At 45.4% G+C, this 15,653-nt stretch overlaps 2 protein-coding genes across 6 annotated transcripts in view; one reads left to right on the top strand and one right to left on the bottom strand.

Moving 5' to 3' along the window:
- Uevld (UEV and lactate/malate dehyrogenase domains) overlaps window positions 1–9,829 on the bottom strand; it is a 39,916-nt gene extending 30,087 nt beyond the window's left edge. The window contains exon 1 of one of the 3 annotated variants that reach the window (XR_003733481.2): window positions 2,638–2,774. Coding sequence is in view for 1 of the 3 variants with exons in the window: in XM_028860274.2 (XP_028716107.1) it covers window positions 2,638–2,679 (42 nt within the window). In the remaining 2 variants the exon portion in view is untranslated. Of the gene's footprint in view, window positions 1–2,637; window positions 2,775–9,728 lie in introns of those variants that run through there. The other 2 variants (XM_037199056.1, XM_028860274.2) reach the window with 2 other exon arrangements.
- A 28-nt stretch (window positions 9,830–9,857) lies between these two features.
- Window positions 9,858–14,441, top strand: Spty2d1os (SPTY2D1 opposite strand). 3 transcript variants are annotated; one of them, XM_028860273.2, is made up of 4 exons: window positions 9,858–10,075; window positions 10,691–10,779; window positions 13,578–13,615; window positions 14,326–14,441. In XM_028860273.2, exons 1-3 carry the CDS (start codon window positions 9,938–9,940, stop codon window positions 13,597–13,599), a joined length of 249 nt encoding a protein of 82 aa, XP_028716106.1. In that variant the 5' UTR covers window positions 9,858–9,937; the 3' UTR covers window positions 13,600–13,615; window positions 14,326–14,441. The 3 variants fall into 3 exon arrangements, with proteins under 3 accessions (XP_028716106.1, XP_037054967.1, XP_037054965.1); XM_037199072.1 differs by having other exon boundaries at window positions 10,691–10,783; XM_037199070.1 differs by having other exon boundaries at window positions 10,691–10,790.
- Window positions 14,442–15,653: the final 1,212 nt, after the last annotated feature.

Genomic DNA, 15,653 nt, shown 5'->3' with positions numbered 1-15,653 from the left:
GTAACAGCTCTGGATGACCTGAAACTCACTCTGTAGATTAAGCTGGCCTTGAACTCACAGAGATCCACCTGCCTCTGCTTCCCGAGGGCTGGGATTAAAGGCCTGCACCACTAGTGCCCAGCCAACTGAGTTTTTAAATAAAAATCTAAAACTTGGGCTGGAGAGGTATCTAAATGATAAAGCATTTGCTTAGGATCTCCAGGAGGCCTGGGTTCTGTCTGCAGCACACACATATCTCAACACCAAACTGCAACTGACATGGAAATTCATGAGTCTTAGAACAGCCAAAATAATCTTGAACATGAACAAAAAAAGTTGGAGGACTCACAGCATAGTCAAGATACAAACCAGAATCAAAATGAGACAACAGCAGCCGGGTGGTGGTGGCGGCATATGCCTTTGATCCCAGCACTGGGGGTGGGGTGGGGGAGCTAGGAGGATCTATAGAGCGAGATCCAGGGCAGGCACCAAAGCTACAGAGATACCCTGTCTCGAAAAACCAAAAAAAAAAAAAAAAAAAAGAAAAAAAGAAAAAGACAACAGTAAGTGCTGGAGAGGAGGAGAGGATGGAGAGAAATCAGAATGCCCCTATACCTATCTGCACTGCTTTGGGGAGATGATAAAGCTGCACTGGAAAACAGAGCTGCTTAATTAAACAAGCCAGGTGTGGTGGCGTATGCCTTTGATCCCAGCACTTAGGAGGCAGAGGCAGGAGGATCATGGTAAGTTTGAGGCCAGCCTAGTTTACACAAAGGGTTCCAGGACAGCCTGGGCTACATGAGACCCATCCAAAAAAAAAAAAAAAAAAAAAGGTATGCAGGTTGGTGAGATAGTTAAGAGTACTTGAAATTCTTCCAGAGGACCTAGGGTTCAGCTCCCAGCACCCACACTAGATATCTCAAAACCTCTTATAACTTCACCTCCAGGGGTTCTGACATCCTCTTTTGGCCTCCATGGGCACCACACATAGCAAGTAGTATATACATGCACACACATACACATAAGCATAAATAAAAATAAACCTTTTAAAAAGGAATGTTGCAGCTAAGGACATAGTGATAGAGTGCCTGCCAAGTATGCATAAAGCCTTAGGTTCAAGCCCTAGTAACACACACACACACACACACACACACACACACACACACACACACACACACGCATGCATGCTGGCTACATTGGCAACATCTAAAAATTAATAACATTCACATTAAATATGTTTTAAGGTGATTCATCAGGGAATAGAACATAGTAATTAGGGAACCAGAGGTTTTTTTGTTTTTTGAAATATATAAACTACAGAACATCCCTGTTAAAAAACACTTGGATTAGCCGGGCGGTGGTGGCGCACGCCTTTAATCCCAGCACTCGGGAGGCAGAGGCAGGCGGATCTTTGAGTTCGAGGCCAGCCTGGGCTACCAAGTGAGCTCCAGGAAAGGCGCAAAGCTACACAGAGAAACCCTGTCTCGAAAAACCAAAAAAAAAAAAAGCAAAAAAAAAACAACCACTTGGATTGTTTCTGATACTTTGTTTTTATAAATAAGTCTGCTATAAACTGCCCGAGAGTATGGTGTACACACCCCTAAAAGAGAGACAGGCAGCGCAGTGATCCTACTTTTCTTTGTTTGTTCTTTTTCTTCTCTGTATTTTGAGAGGAGGTCTCATTATGTAGCTCTGGCTGTCCTGGAATTCAACTAGTAGACCAGGTTGGACCTGAACTCACAGAGAGCTGCCTGCTTCTGTCTCCTGAGTGCTGGGATTGAAGGCGTGCACCACCACACCCAGCCCAGCGTAATGGTACTTCTCTTCCTTCAAATCAGAGGTGGTGTCTCAAGCCTGAAATCCCAACGCTCAGGGCTGAGGCAGAAGTGTTGCCTTGAGTGGGAGGATAGCCTGGGCGACAACGCCAAGACAACCAAACTCAATCAACCTACACCGATAACTGTAAACTAAACGATTTCGATCTTGGGGCTCTTAAAACTCTTACAGGTGTAAAAACTGTCCCAAGAGAGACACCTCCACGTCCAAGAAAACCAGTTCTTCCCAGGGGAAATCTGCCCCATCAGGGATCACTAACGAGAGGGCCCCTAACTGCACGTGGACGGGAATCAGGAATGCTGAGCATCCAGCCTCGGGGACCAGGACGCAGGTGCGAGTCGAGGGTGGAAGAACCCTCCACCTTTCTACCGGCAAGCTCTGTCTGGGCCTGCACTCGCGTCTGCAGAGGCCTTTCATCGTGAGCACCTGAGCTGTGGCCACAGTCTAGGTGAGCGGAATACAGAAACCAAAGCAGTGAGGCGTGTACATTCATAAGCGCGCACAGGAGGAAGACTGCGGAGAATCGCTTCCACCAGGGGATAATCGGGATTTTTCAAAGCAGGGAGAGTTGTTGGGAGTGACTCATTCAAGGAGAGGCGAGTCACGCCAGCACCGGAAGGCTGAGGCAGGAGGACTGCCGCAACTTCCCGGCCAGCCTTGGCAACAGGATGAGTCGAAGTGTCAAGGCAACAATAATTTTTTTGGGAAAAGAAAAAAGGATATGGGGGCGTGGGGGGGGGGAGCGTAGAAGGAGGGTGTGAGCTGGGGCAGCGTGCGGTGAGGAGAACGCTGGGGCCCTCCCGGCCCGCCGCCCGTCCGCACCTTGCCCAGCAGCCGCCTCACGCCCTCACAGTCGAACTCCATGGTCTGCAGGGTTGCGGTGCTCCGCCGCGGTCGCCGCGCCTTCCCCCGAGCCCGCTGCGAACGGAGGCCGCCGAGGCCCAAACCTCCGCAGAGCAAGGGCCCCGCCCCTCCAGTAGGCGGACCCCGGTAGGATGCACGCCTAGGCGGTGCCCAGAGCCGGACGTGGACGGGAACCCGGAGCCTAGGAGACCGCAGCGACCCGTCCCGCCCCGCTCCTTCCATTCAGCCCACCCGGGCGGGTTCTGGGCCTAGGCTTCGCCCAAAGCCGAAGATTGAAAGCAACCCGGAGCTCCGGGGACCGCAGCGTCCTGCGAGACGGAAGAACACCTCGGCTTGCTGAGGGAAACTTAGCTAGCAAGAACCCATGTGCAAACAGGTGCAAGCTGCGTGCGAAGTTTCCGGAAAGACTTGATTTCAGCCCAGAATGCGAACGGGGTGGTGGGGTGCGGTGGAGTGGGGGGACACGGACGGACGGACGATCAAAGCCAAAAATTGTAGCTGGATGTTCAAAATCAAAGTTTCGGAGTAGAGAGGGAGAAATCGAGTGGAGTCTTGTTAGATAACTGAGCTAGTGAAGATGATAAAAAGACCGAAAGGCCACGATGACGTGGGTAAGGAAAAAGTCCCCTCATTTATCTGGATCTGGTTAACTTCTACTAAGAGTCAAGAATTTCGACACAGGGCTAGGGAGAAGGCTCAGCGGTTAAGAGCCTTTGCTGCTCCTCCAGAGGACACGGTCTCAGCACCCACGTGACAACCGTCTATGACTCCAGTTGCACAGGTTCTCACGCCCCCTTCTGGCCTCCACGGGCCCTGCATGCACGTGGTGCGCTTACATACTTGCAGGCAAAACACTCATACACATCAAGTAAAAATAAATTTAAAAAATGATTTTGACATGAGTGACCAAAAATCAGCTGCACAGAAATTATATTCTCTTTCCTGACAAGCATCACAAACAAGATTATTAAAATGGCTAGTATGCGACGCTTAGGACGCCTTATGTGACCTATATAGTAAAATGGCTTTCATTCTTTTGATCCATGCCTACACATAACATCTCATAAATCACCTTATAATATCACTTACCATAGGAGAATTCTATGAGGAAATAAGCATACCGCCACATTTAAAAATTAGTCTTATAGATTATCCTTAAGCCACATAACATTTTAATTGTGCCTTGTATTTTTGCTTAATAAACTGTCTTTTTCATTCTAACTTCTGAAAGTCTTTTGTACAGCAGGATTCCTGCTGCGCCTGAGGGAGATCCCTGCTTGTGAGGTTCCTCCAGCTTCATAGCTAGCAAAATCCATCTTTGTTTCTGGCATAGTGCCCTCACGGTAACTTGTTAGAAATGCAAATTCCTGAGGTTGGAGAGACTGGCTCCAGGGGTATAGGACAACTCTGGCCTCCCAGGGTACCTGCACTCATATATAATTTATAATTAAAAATATATATATATATATATATATATATATATATATATATATAATTTAAACAATGTTAAATGCAGGTGGAGTGGAGAGATGCTTAGCTCTTTGCTGCAGTTTGCTACTCTTGCAGAGGAGCAAGGTTCTATTCCCAGTACCCACAAGGCAGCTCACAACTACTTGTAACCTCAGCTCCGGGTAACCTGATGCCCTCTTCTAGCCTCTTCAGACATAAGGCCCTCTCATGGTACATATGCAAGCAGCTGAAACACTCATACACATAAAATAAAAAAACAAATCTTTATAAAAAAAAAAAAAGAGAGAGAAACATTGAAGAACTGATTTGTTGACACAAAATTGTAAATATTTATTGTGTATAGTGTGATGTTTTGAAATACTGACACATTGTAGGATGGCTAAAATGAGCTTATCTAACATGAGAGATACAGACTTAGTCAACCAGAAACTCTAGGGATAGCCTGAGAAAGCGGTTTGTTCTGGATGGTGGGGATGGAAATCAGTTCCCTAGCTCCGTGGCTGACCTTTGCTCCCAGCTGCCAGCCAGGCAGCCTATTTCAGCCAGCCTTCCAGACCGTCCTGAGGCGATGATGTCAGGACACTGCACTGTGGGGCCTTCTAAAGATACTTCTCAGGACTCTGGCTTGAGGTCCTGCCAGAGGCTGGACCATAGCTGTAGTTAAGAAACTAGGTTTACTGCTCCTCACAGTCAGGGAGCAGGGTTGGGAGGGACATTGGTACAGCTCAGGGAGATGGTGTCTGAGGTTCTGTTGTGGGATTCGGACACTTGGTGGAAGGAAGAAGGAGAAGAGGCTCACTCTGGACTTCGTGCTCTCGGAAGAGAGACACTGCAGTGGCTAATTTACTAATGAAGATCTTGTGTAAGACAGGCACACTTGGACCATGAGAAGGCTGTCCTGGCAAAGCAGCAGCGGAATCGCGTCTTAGCAGGGAGGAGGCTGTTTGGTGTTTGTTTTCATCTCTGTTTTGACAAAACTGTCAAGTGGTCCTGTTGTGTTTCCCTTTACCGTGGTCTCAGCGACCTCTTCTAGTGTTAATACTCTGTGGGGTGTGTCTGTCCAGTAGAAGAACGAACTGATCTAGCTCGGATCCACAGGGCGAATTCTGCCAGTACTGAGCTTAGCTATATGATAAGCAGCTCTGTGTGTGTATGTAACAAGCTGCATAGGTATCATATACAGCAGGGATTGCTGTTTTCTTTCTCAGGCCATTACTAAGAAAGAGAAGCCGCTGGAAGGTTATGAAGAAAAGTGATGTAATCTGATTGAGCTTTTTTTTTTTTTTAAAGATTTATTTATTTGCTGGGCGGTGGTAGTGCACGCCTTTAATTCCAGCACTTGGGAGGCAGAGGCAGGTGGACCTCTGGGCTAGCCTGGTCTACAAAGCAAGATCTAGGACAGGCACCAAAACTACACAGAAAAACCTTGTCTCAAAAAAAGATTTATTTGGGGCTGAAGAGATGACTAAGTGGTTAAGAGCACTGGCTGTTCTTCCAAAGGACCTGGGTTCAATTCCCAGCACCCACATGGTGGCTCACAACAGTCTGTTAACTCCAGTTCCAGGGGGACCCAATGCTGTCTTCTGGACTCTGTGGGCACCAGGAATGAATGAAAGTGGTGTACAGACATACACGCAGGCAAAACATCCATACTGATACAAATAAAATAGAGAAAGGATGTATTCATTTATATGTGTATATATGTGCCTGTGTGAGTTTATATTCCCCATGTATGTAGAAGTGCCCTGGGAAGGCAGAGGGCATCAAATCTCCTGGACATGGAGTTACAAACAGGTGTGAACCATTTGATATGAATGTTAGGAATATAACCCCAGTCTTCTGAAAGGGCAACCAGTGCTCTTAACTACTGAGCCGTATCTCCAGCACCAGTAATCTGACATACTTTTTATCCCATAACCCCACTTTTTTTAATATAATTTTTTATTAAAAAACTTTTTCTTTCCTTTTACATACCAACCTCTGTTTCCCCTCCCTCCTTTTCTCCCCCCCACACACCTACTCACATCCTACTCCCATCTCCTTCTCATAGAAGGTGAGGCCTCCCTTGGGGTGTCAACACAGGCTGTCATACCATGTTGGGACTGGACCTAGCCCCTCCCCGCTGCATCAAGGCTGAGTATGGCGTTGCACCATAGGGAATGGTGTTTAAAAAGCCAGTTTGTGTACCTGGGATAAGTTCTAGTACCATTGCCAGGGGACCCACAAACAAGCACATCAAACCACGAAACTTTCACCCACATTCAGAGGGCCTAGTTCAGTCCCATGCAGGCTCCCCAGCTGTCAGTCCAGACAGAGTCCGTGAACTCCCATTAGCTTGGGTCAGCTATTTCTGTGGTTTTTCCCATCATGCTTCTGATCCCCCCTTGCTCTTACAATCCTTTCTCCCTCTCTTCAACTGAACTCCAGGATCTTGGCCAGGTGCTTGGCTGTGGTTCTCTGCATCTGCGTCCATCAGTTACCGGATATAGGTTCTATGATGACAATTAGGGCAGACACCAATCTGAGTGCAGGGGAAGGCTAGTTCAAGTACCCTCTCCACCATTGCTGTGAGTCTTAGTTGGGGACAATCTTGTGAGTTCCTGGGATTTTCCCTAGCTGCAGATTTCTCCCCATCCCCTTAATGGTACGCTCTGTCAAGATATCTCTTTCATTGCTCTCCCTCCCCATCTCTCCCCCATGTCCCCACCTCTCATCCCCTCCCCTCCTCTCCTCTTCCCTCTCCTCCCTCCCCCTCCTCTTCCCTCTATTCCCCCTTTCAGTTTACCCAGGAGATCTTAACCTTTTCCTGGGGCGATCCATGCATGTCCCTCTTAGTGTCCTCCTCTTTACCTAGTTTCTCTGGGGTGATAACCCATTTTCAAGTCTATCTTACAAAAAAAAATCTATTTTACAAGCCAGACATAGTGCCACACACATTTAATCCCTACACTCAGGAGGTAGAGGCAGGAGGATGTCTGTGAGTTCTAGGTGAGCCACAGATACATAGTGAGACCCTGTTTTGGAGGCAGAGGGGCCCGTCTTACAGAAATAAAAGTACTCAAGATTGGAGGTTGGGGAGAGAGTCCAGTCAGTTATGTGCTTGCTATACAAGCAGTAAGGACCTGACTTCATTCCCTAGAACCCACTTAAAACAGCCATGCTTGGTGACCTGGTCCTGTAATGCTAGTGCTGGGAAGGTGGAAACAGATGGGTCCTTGGAGCTTTGTTAACCAGCCAGTCTAGACTAATCAGCAAGTTCTGGGAACTCAGTGAGAGACTCTGTCTCAAATAAGAAGGTGGGGGGGGGGGCTGGAGAGAAGGCTCAGCGGTTAAGAGCACTGACTGCTCTTCCAGAGAAGAGGACCCGGGTTCAATTCCCAACACCCACATGGTAGCTAACAACTGTCCAAGATCTGACACCCTCACATAGACATGCATGCAGGGAAAGCACCAATGCAAATAAAAATAAAGTTTCTGAATCTATTTTAAAAAAAAAAACACACACACACATAAGAAGGTGGATTTCTAGCACTCACATAGTATCTCACAACAATCTATAACTCCAGTTCCATGGATCCAGTGCCCTTAACTGGCCTCCACAGCACTTCATACAAGTAGTACACAGACACATACACAGTCAAATCACCCATATGTAATATTTATCTGGAGAAATTTGAAAGATATAATAATAATAATAATAATAATAATAATAATAATAATAATAATGGTGGTGGTAGTGCACGTCTTTAATCCCAGCACTCAGGGGTCAGAGGCAGGTGGAACTCTATGAGTTCCAGACCAGCCTGATCTACAGAGTGATTTCCAAGACAGTCAAGGCTACAAAGAGAAACCCTGTTTCAAAAAAACAACAACACAAACAGTTCAATTCCTAGCACCAACATGGTGGTCACAACTGTCTGTAACTGCAGTTATAGGAGCCCCAATGCCTTCTGCTAGCCTTTGTAGACATCAGGCACTTAAATGGTGTATAGACAGACATGCAGGCAAAACACCCATGCATGTTAAATAGAACAAAATATAAAAATTAAAAAAGAAAACACAAAAATGCACAAGTGGTCTCCAGAACCCAGCAACTGAGGCAAAATGCACAATACTCCTTAGAGGTAGTCAGAAACATTTCCACTTTGATGGTGGTGGTACAAGACTGATGATATATTTTCCAAAACTCAGCAGCAGTTTTCTCCCCTTGACTAAAAATGAGTAATTATACTTCAGTAAACTTATCATTAAAAAAGAAGAGAAAAGAAAAGAGCCAGGTGGTGGTGGTGTATGCCTTTAATCCCAGCACTCAGGAGGGAAAGACAGGCAGATCCCTGAGTCCAAGGCCAGCCTGGTCTTCAGAGTGAGTTCCAGGACAGCCAGGGCCACACAGAGAAACTGTCTTGAAAAATAAAAAAACAAAAACATGAAAGGAGGAGGAGGAGGAGGAAGAGAAGAAGAAAGAAGAAAAAGAAAGCTAGACATGGTAATGTATGCCTTTAATCCCAGAGCTCAGAAGGCAGAGGCAGATGGATCTCTATGAGTTTCAGGGCAGCCAGGGCTACACAGAACTTGAAGAGTGGAGACTTTGTTGTTGTTTATTTTGAGACAGGGTCTTGCTATAGAGCTTTGACTGGAAGGGAATTTACTACGTAGCCATGCTGGTCTTAGACTCACAGCAGTCATCCTGCCTTAACTTCCCCAAAACTGGGATTCCATGACATCACACATGGTTTTGTAAGATTCATTTTAATGACTTGGGTGTATTGTTTCAAGGAAATCAAGTTTCCCAGTCATATGTAAAGTATGATCACCTTTAGCAAAACAATTTAGGGAGAGTACCTTCTGTGTCTTTGGAGTTGCACGCATGTAGAACTATGGTAGAGTGTGTACGTGGAGGTCAGATATAACAAAATGTGTTGCTATACTTGCCAAAAATGAGATCTTTGATGATGTCTGAGTGAGCACCTAAATTCTGAACTAGGGGTTAGATCAGAATGAAACATGTGGGAAAAGGTGTAGATTGTAAAGGTGGATTTGGGTGTAGACCACTCATCTATGAAGTTTGAACATAAAAGAAAGTTGGCCACAGGACAGTTGGGAAGAAAACCATTGTGCCAACTGGAGGCTTTTTTGGGAAAAGGCCAGGGATTCTTTTGATAACCTAGAAAAGAGGACTAGTGGAGAACTGACCATGGGTGTTGAAGACTATAAGTACCAAGCGGTTTTGAGGAAGTATCCCTCCTCTTAAAGGAACCCCATCTTAAAGATAGGAGAGGTCCTGTAGGGATAAAAATAGAGGTAGATTGAGGAAATAGATTAAGGGTTCAAGGACAGTGTTGGCTATATAGCAAGTTTGAGGCCAGCCCGGAATACATGAGACCCTGTCTCAAAAAAAGTAAAATAAAGTAAAACAAAATAGATGTATCATTTTCCTACACCTCAGTTTGTTTCATTGGCAGCTGTCAACAGTGTCTCACATCAGTAGTGTGCCCTGGTGCCCCCTGGTGTAAGTCCTGTGGGCTTTCTGAGCTTTGATTTTCTCCCTAGTGAAATGGGGTTATAGTGATCGTACCTACCTTGTAGTAGTGCTGTGCAGTAAGGTACACGAACTTACAGTGCTGAGGTACTGTCAGGGGAAGTATCTATGGCACGGTGAATCCAAGTCACATGACCAGCGATGTCACAATGCCTTCCCAGACTCCAACTTCTTCATTAGAGAGTCTCGGATCCTTTAGAACCAAGGAATGGAACTAACATTTGACACGTCTATCAACTGGAAGGTTTCATGAGTTCGCTCCTTCGCCAAGATCTCTCACTGTGTGATTGTAGCTCAGAAATTATTTTTCTTTTGGTGATGATCGTGCTGGGCTGGATGCTTTTTGTTGGGCTCGCTTTCTACATGGGTACATTTCCAGAGGCGATGGTAAGCACCAGCCTTGCATCCCTGCTATCTCTGGCTTGGCCTCATGCTCCCATCTGGGGTTTCTGACCAAACAGGAAAGGCAGCTGAAGGTTTTTAACAACAGAAAGTCAGCATGTGACAGAAATGAAGCCAGTATCTTCTCATCCCATTGGGGCATCCTTATTTGGAGAGTTTAATATCCCCTCTGCCTGCTTTGATAATGTCACTTGTATCCTGGCTTTATGGCATTTTTACAGGTTTCTTCTTCTTCTTCTTCTTCTTCTTCTTCTTCTTCTTCTTCTTCTTCTTCTTCTTCTTCTTTTCTTCTTCTTCTTTCTTCTTCTTCTTCTTCTTCTTCTTCTTCTTCTTCTTCTTCTTCTTCTTCTTCTTCTTCTTCTTCTTCTTCTTTCTCCTTCTTCTCTCCTCCTCCTCCTCCTCCTTAACAGCTTTTTTACAGTTCTGTTGGTCACTGTGACTAATTTCATATTTTCAAGCCAAGTAGATGAGGAGTTTCTATTAGGGACATTGGGATGGGGCGTTCTTTGAGCATTCTCTCCATTCACTACACAGAAACACTGATTATCATGGGGTCAATGAGTGGGGCCATGTCGACCTCTAATTTTCTTTCTGACTCAGCCTCCAACTCTAAAGTGGAAAGAGAGGTTGCCTGTTTGGGAGAACAAGGCACGACGAAGGAGCCAAGCCTTGGAGGAGGAGCTGCTGCTGTGAGTGAGTGGTCAGTCTGTCAGGCTGGGTCCCTCTGTTCATAGAATGCTCTAACACCCTGCAGGCGCCGGGATGTTTTATCCTTCTGGGAAACAGGCAGACTGGAGGGGAACAGCTTGAGACATGTTAAAGGAGAAGACTCAGGGGTTCTGCTGGGAAAGCAGGTTGAGAACCAGCTGCCTGTCAATAACCATGCCTCACAGGGTTCCTTCTGAACAAATCCCATGTAGTAGTCCATTTTTTCTCAAACACTATTTTATATCAGCATATATTAATTATATAAAATATTTTATCATACACACATGTAAGTTACATGTGTACAGCAGACTTTGACTATAGTACCCCTCCTCTCTACTTTGTTTTCCTCCCTCATCTCCTGTCTCTTCCTAAATAGATCCTTCTCTTTTTCTCTTCTCTTTTTGAGAAAAGGACTCACTATGTACCCCTAGCTGCCCTGGAGCCCACTATGTAGATCAGGATAGCCTTAAACTCTAACACAGAGATCCGCCTGCCTCTGCCTCCTGAGTGTTGGGGTTACAGTCACCTGCCACCCATATGTGGCTCAGACTGAAATGACTAAGGCAATACCGTCTTGTCACAACTGTGCTTGCTTAGACACTTCTCAGCTTCCTATCCCATGACAGCCATAACAGCCGTATCTGGCAACACTTTTGTCTGTGACCCTGACCATGGTCCAGACAGACTGACTAGAGTAATTAACGTTTGTACAAGCTAAGATATAAAACTAAAATAACTGAAAGGAAGTGTAAATCAAAGATAATGTCATGTGGTATCTTGAAAACATGCAGAGTTTTGCAAGAGAACAGATGTTATGAGGCCACCCCAAATCCTTCACTGATGTGACCCCCCTCCACTGATGTAATTGTTGCTTTTGTCTTTAAAAATGCTGTACTCCTGAGCTTGGGCACTAAGAGACATTTTGAAGGCATAAACCCACTCATGGTATGGCCATTATTAAGACTCATATGCTTTTTTTTTTTAAAGATTTATTTATTTATGTATACAGCATGTATGACTGCAGGCCAGAAGAGGGCACCAGATCTCATTATAGATAGTTGTGAGCTACCATGTGGTTGCTGGGAATTGAACTCAGGACCTCTGGAAGAGCAGAGCTCTTAACCTCTGAGCCATCTCTCCAGCTAGACTCATGCTTTTAATTGGCTTAATCAGCATGGTTGTCCATAACTATCTTGCATGGATCATTCTAAGATGAGCACTTTTAATGCCTCTTCTAGAGAATTGTGAAACTAGAGTTAACATAAACTTGAAATCAAGACCTAACTTTGCAACTTACTGCATGAACTTGAGATGTTTAAATCCTCTGAACGTCAGTTTCTTCATTGGTACAATGGGAAATATTTCAGCCTTTTACTATTTTTGTGAATATCACATTTGGGTGTGTAATGCAAAGCCTGAAAATTAGTAAACTACACATTTGACTAAGTGAAATGAGAAGCTATCAGGAAGCCTTTATTGGTGACAGCGGCCTTGGGTACACACACCACCACATAACCAGCTCACTGTTGTGTGTGTGTGGGGGGGGTGCAAGCCAGACCTGTGAAATCTCCTACTCCCCTCACTGGAAACAGAGGGTGACACCCTTTCAGCAAACCCTCTGCTGGGCTTCCAGCAATCCACCCATTTCATCCAGATCTGCTTTTCAGAGCAGTCGCCATTGTTAGAGCAATTTTACTCTTGGTAGTCTTTTACTTTTTTTTTTTTTTTTCTTTTTTGGTTTTTCAAGACAGAGTGTCTGTGTGTAACCCCAGCTATCCTGGAACTCACTTTGGAGCCCTGGCTGGCCTTGAACTCACAGACACCTGTTTGCCTCTGCCTCCCGCACGCTGGGATGGAAGGCTTGTGCCACCACTGCCTGGCTTCTCTTGGTAGTCTTAATTTGCTGACTCAAGAACAGAAGGATGGGGTGGGGGTGGGGGTGCTGCTCCAGAAGGCAGGGAATGGTAGCCCCAGCCCCAGGTATAGTAAGAGCAGGAAACGATAGCTAGCTTCTGGTTTTCCCCTAGCCTCGCTGGTTCAGAGCTGCCACATTGTGTGGGTGTGATAGAAGTGACATTGTCTAGAGTCACTTCTATCACACTGCCACAGAGTGTGACTCTAAGCCACTGAAATTATTTTGTGCTTGTTTCTCTAGCTGTGAAAGAGCCCCATAAGCAGTCGACATCTTCATTCTGTTCCTTTCCCAAGGAGGTATTAGTTTTAGCCAGCTCGAGGGCTGAACTGCTGTTTTCCAAAATGCAAACGTATTTGGGTAGCCTAACAATAGTCTAAAGCTGTTGTCCACCTAGTTTGTTAATTCCCCCAATAGATCCAGGTGGTTTTGATGTGTTATTCACAACCATCTTTTCCTGCCTTTATCAGTATAAGCCAACACATATCTTATCATGTAATGGCTTACTAAGGTTCTAAGCAGAGGTGTGAGAGTAGCAGCCTTTTGAGTTTCTTTCATCCAAACATGCCTATGTCCCGGCCAACCCATTGCTGCCCTCACCCTTGAGGCCCTGGTGTCACAGGAACTGATGTCATAATCGGTGTCTGAGCTTTGCCTGCCAAAATGGCCATTTTAGTTTAGACTAGACCACAAAGTTCACCAGTCAGGAACTGCCATGCTGGGCCACCCACCATCTGGTCTGGAATGAAGCCAGACAGATTCCCAGGACTCTGCAAATAGAACCAGGCCTTCCAATAACCACTTCCCACCATCACCAGCCAAGAAGGCCCACGATGATCGTTGTCTTATGGATGGTTCTCATTGCAGGAACGATGTGGAAGGGATATAAATATCCTCCAGGAGGGGTAAGTGTACTTTTAACTTCTTTACTGCCAAAGAGTCCCTGACATTAACACAGGAAGCATGAAAATCTATCTAACCCTAGTAACTTTAGAAACAGATTCTCTTCAGTATTTGAGAAAAAGATCTCATAACTTACCTGCTTCAACTGTTAGCTACCCTACTTAGAACTGGGAGCTTTCTGGGTTTCTTTCATGTACATTTAAAGAGCCTAGGATGATCTCGAGCTAGCAAGGCAACCAAGATTGCCTTGGTCCTTCCACCTCCACCTCCTGACTGCTGAGATTACACAGTGCGGGGGATCAGACCCAGGGCCTCCTGCAGCTAAGCTACCATGTGGGGGTACGACACTCAGGCTTCTCATGTGCTTTCTTACACATGTGTTATTTTGTAAAGACCGGAGGTTAAGAGTATTTGTGGCCCAGGGTCAAAGCGAATCTCTGTAATGCTGACAAGACATTCAAAAATGTTGAGCCTTCAATATCATTTCCTACATCAGCCCACTTCTGAAAACCGACCCAAAGTGAGGTTCTGGGGGCAGACATCTCTGCACTGTCAGTTCCCATAGTGCTGAACACTTCTGGTGGAGAACATCAGAGCTTTGGGTAACGGGATCAGACAGCCTCCTCCTCCAGTCCTTGGCAACCGCCTCAACCCTACACTCTAGCGACGCTAGAGCCTCCTGACACATGATTTTTTTTTTTCTCCCTGCCAGACCCCTTTGGAAGTAAACAAAGATGACCCTGGTGAAGTCATGCAGCTATGAAGATCACCCAACTGCACAGTTCCTGTTGTAGGTTTCACATAAAGTAATCGCACATTATTTTGTCATATTGTGTCGTTACCACACTTTTTAAGATGAACAAAGACAATATTCTCCTAACAGAGATAGAGGGTGAACTGGTAGGTGGGAGAGAGTGGGTGAAGACCAGGTCCTATTCATTGAAGTCTGTAAGGCTGAAACACCTCGTTTAAATTGTCCACTGTTGGGTAATAATAAGTAATGATTTTAGACCCACTTCTTAAATATTACATCCATAATCCAGAATCCAAAAGTAAAAATTACCCCATGGGGGACTCATTTTAATAGAGGAGAGATGCTAAAGTATTTTAATCCTTACCCAAATATGCTGAAGATGGGTATTGGCTTCATTTTATAAAGTGACCAAAGAGAAGCTAAGAGGCTCAGGTGTCTTGCCAGCACAGACCTGGACACAGTAGAGATGTAGATGCAGGTTTTCTCCAGGAACACCTATATACCTTATGTGCTAAGGCAATGGTCAAACAAGAACAGTGTTGCTGCCGAAGTATCTCCCTCACCTGAAAGGCAAAGAACTCACAGAGATCCGCCTGCCTCTGCCTCCCGAGTTCTGGGATTAAAGGCGTGCGCCACCACCGCCTGGCCCAATGATCCTTTTAAAAGATGTATTTTTACTATTTTTAATTATAGGTATATGTGTAGGTCTGCACTGGAGTGCAAGTGCCCTTAGAGGCCAGAGGCCTCTGATTCCCCTAGTGTTTGTTATAGTTGGTTGTGAGCTGCCCAATGTGGGTGCAGGGAATGGACACAGGCCCTCTGCAAGAGCTCTTGGGTAGTTTGTCCATTAGCCTGACCCCTATCATTTTTAAAACATTTGTATAAATAAAACCTAACTTCAGCTCTCAACATGATGCAGTGAATTTGAGTCCAGGGTTGGGAGCCTAAGCATAAGATAAGCAATTAATAAATCAGGAGTCTGAGCTCCAGGATCTTAAACTCTCTAAAAATGAGATTAAGTGAGGTGGTGGTGGTGGTGAAGAATATTTTGATGACCAATGGTTCCACTGTTCAAGAGAACAGACACGTCCAGCAAAGAAGACCTGTAGTTTACACAGACAACGCTGGTTTTTGGTATCCTTACCATTGTTAGGAGGTTCTGCACCAAGAGTTATGTATGCTATGTTTGCATGTTCACCTGAGACCAAAGGTCGATGTCTGGTGTCTTCTAATATCCTCAACCTTATTTTTTAAGACAGTCTCCCATTGAACCTGGAATTTGCCAT

Source organism: Peromyscus leucopus, chromosome 1 (assembly GCF_004664715.2).
Source record: "Peromyscus leucopus breed LL Stock chromosome 1, UCI_PerLeu_2.1, whole genome shotgun sequence".
In the NCBI taxonomy this organism is placed as follows: domain Eukaryota; kingdom Metazoa; phylum Chordata; class Mammalia; order Rodentia; family Cricetidae; genus Peromyscus; species Peromyscus leucopus.
The sequence above is the reverse complement of the archived record's forward strand: the minus strand, read 5'-3'. Positions and strand labels throughout refer to the sequence as shown.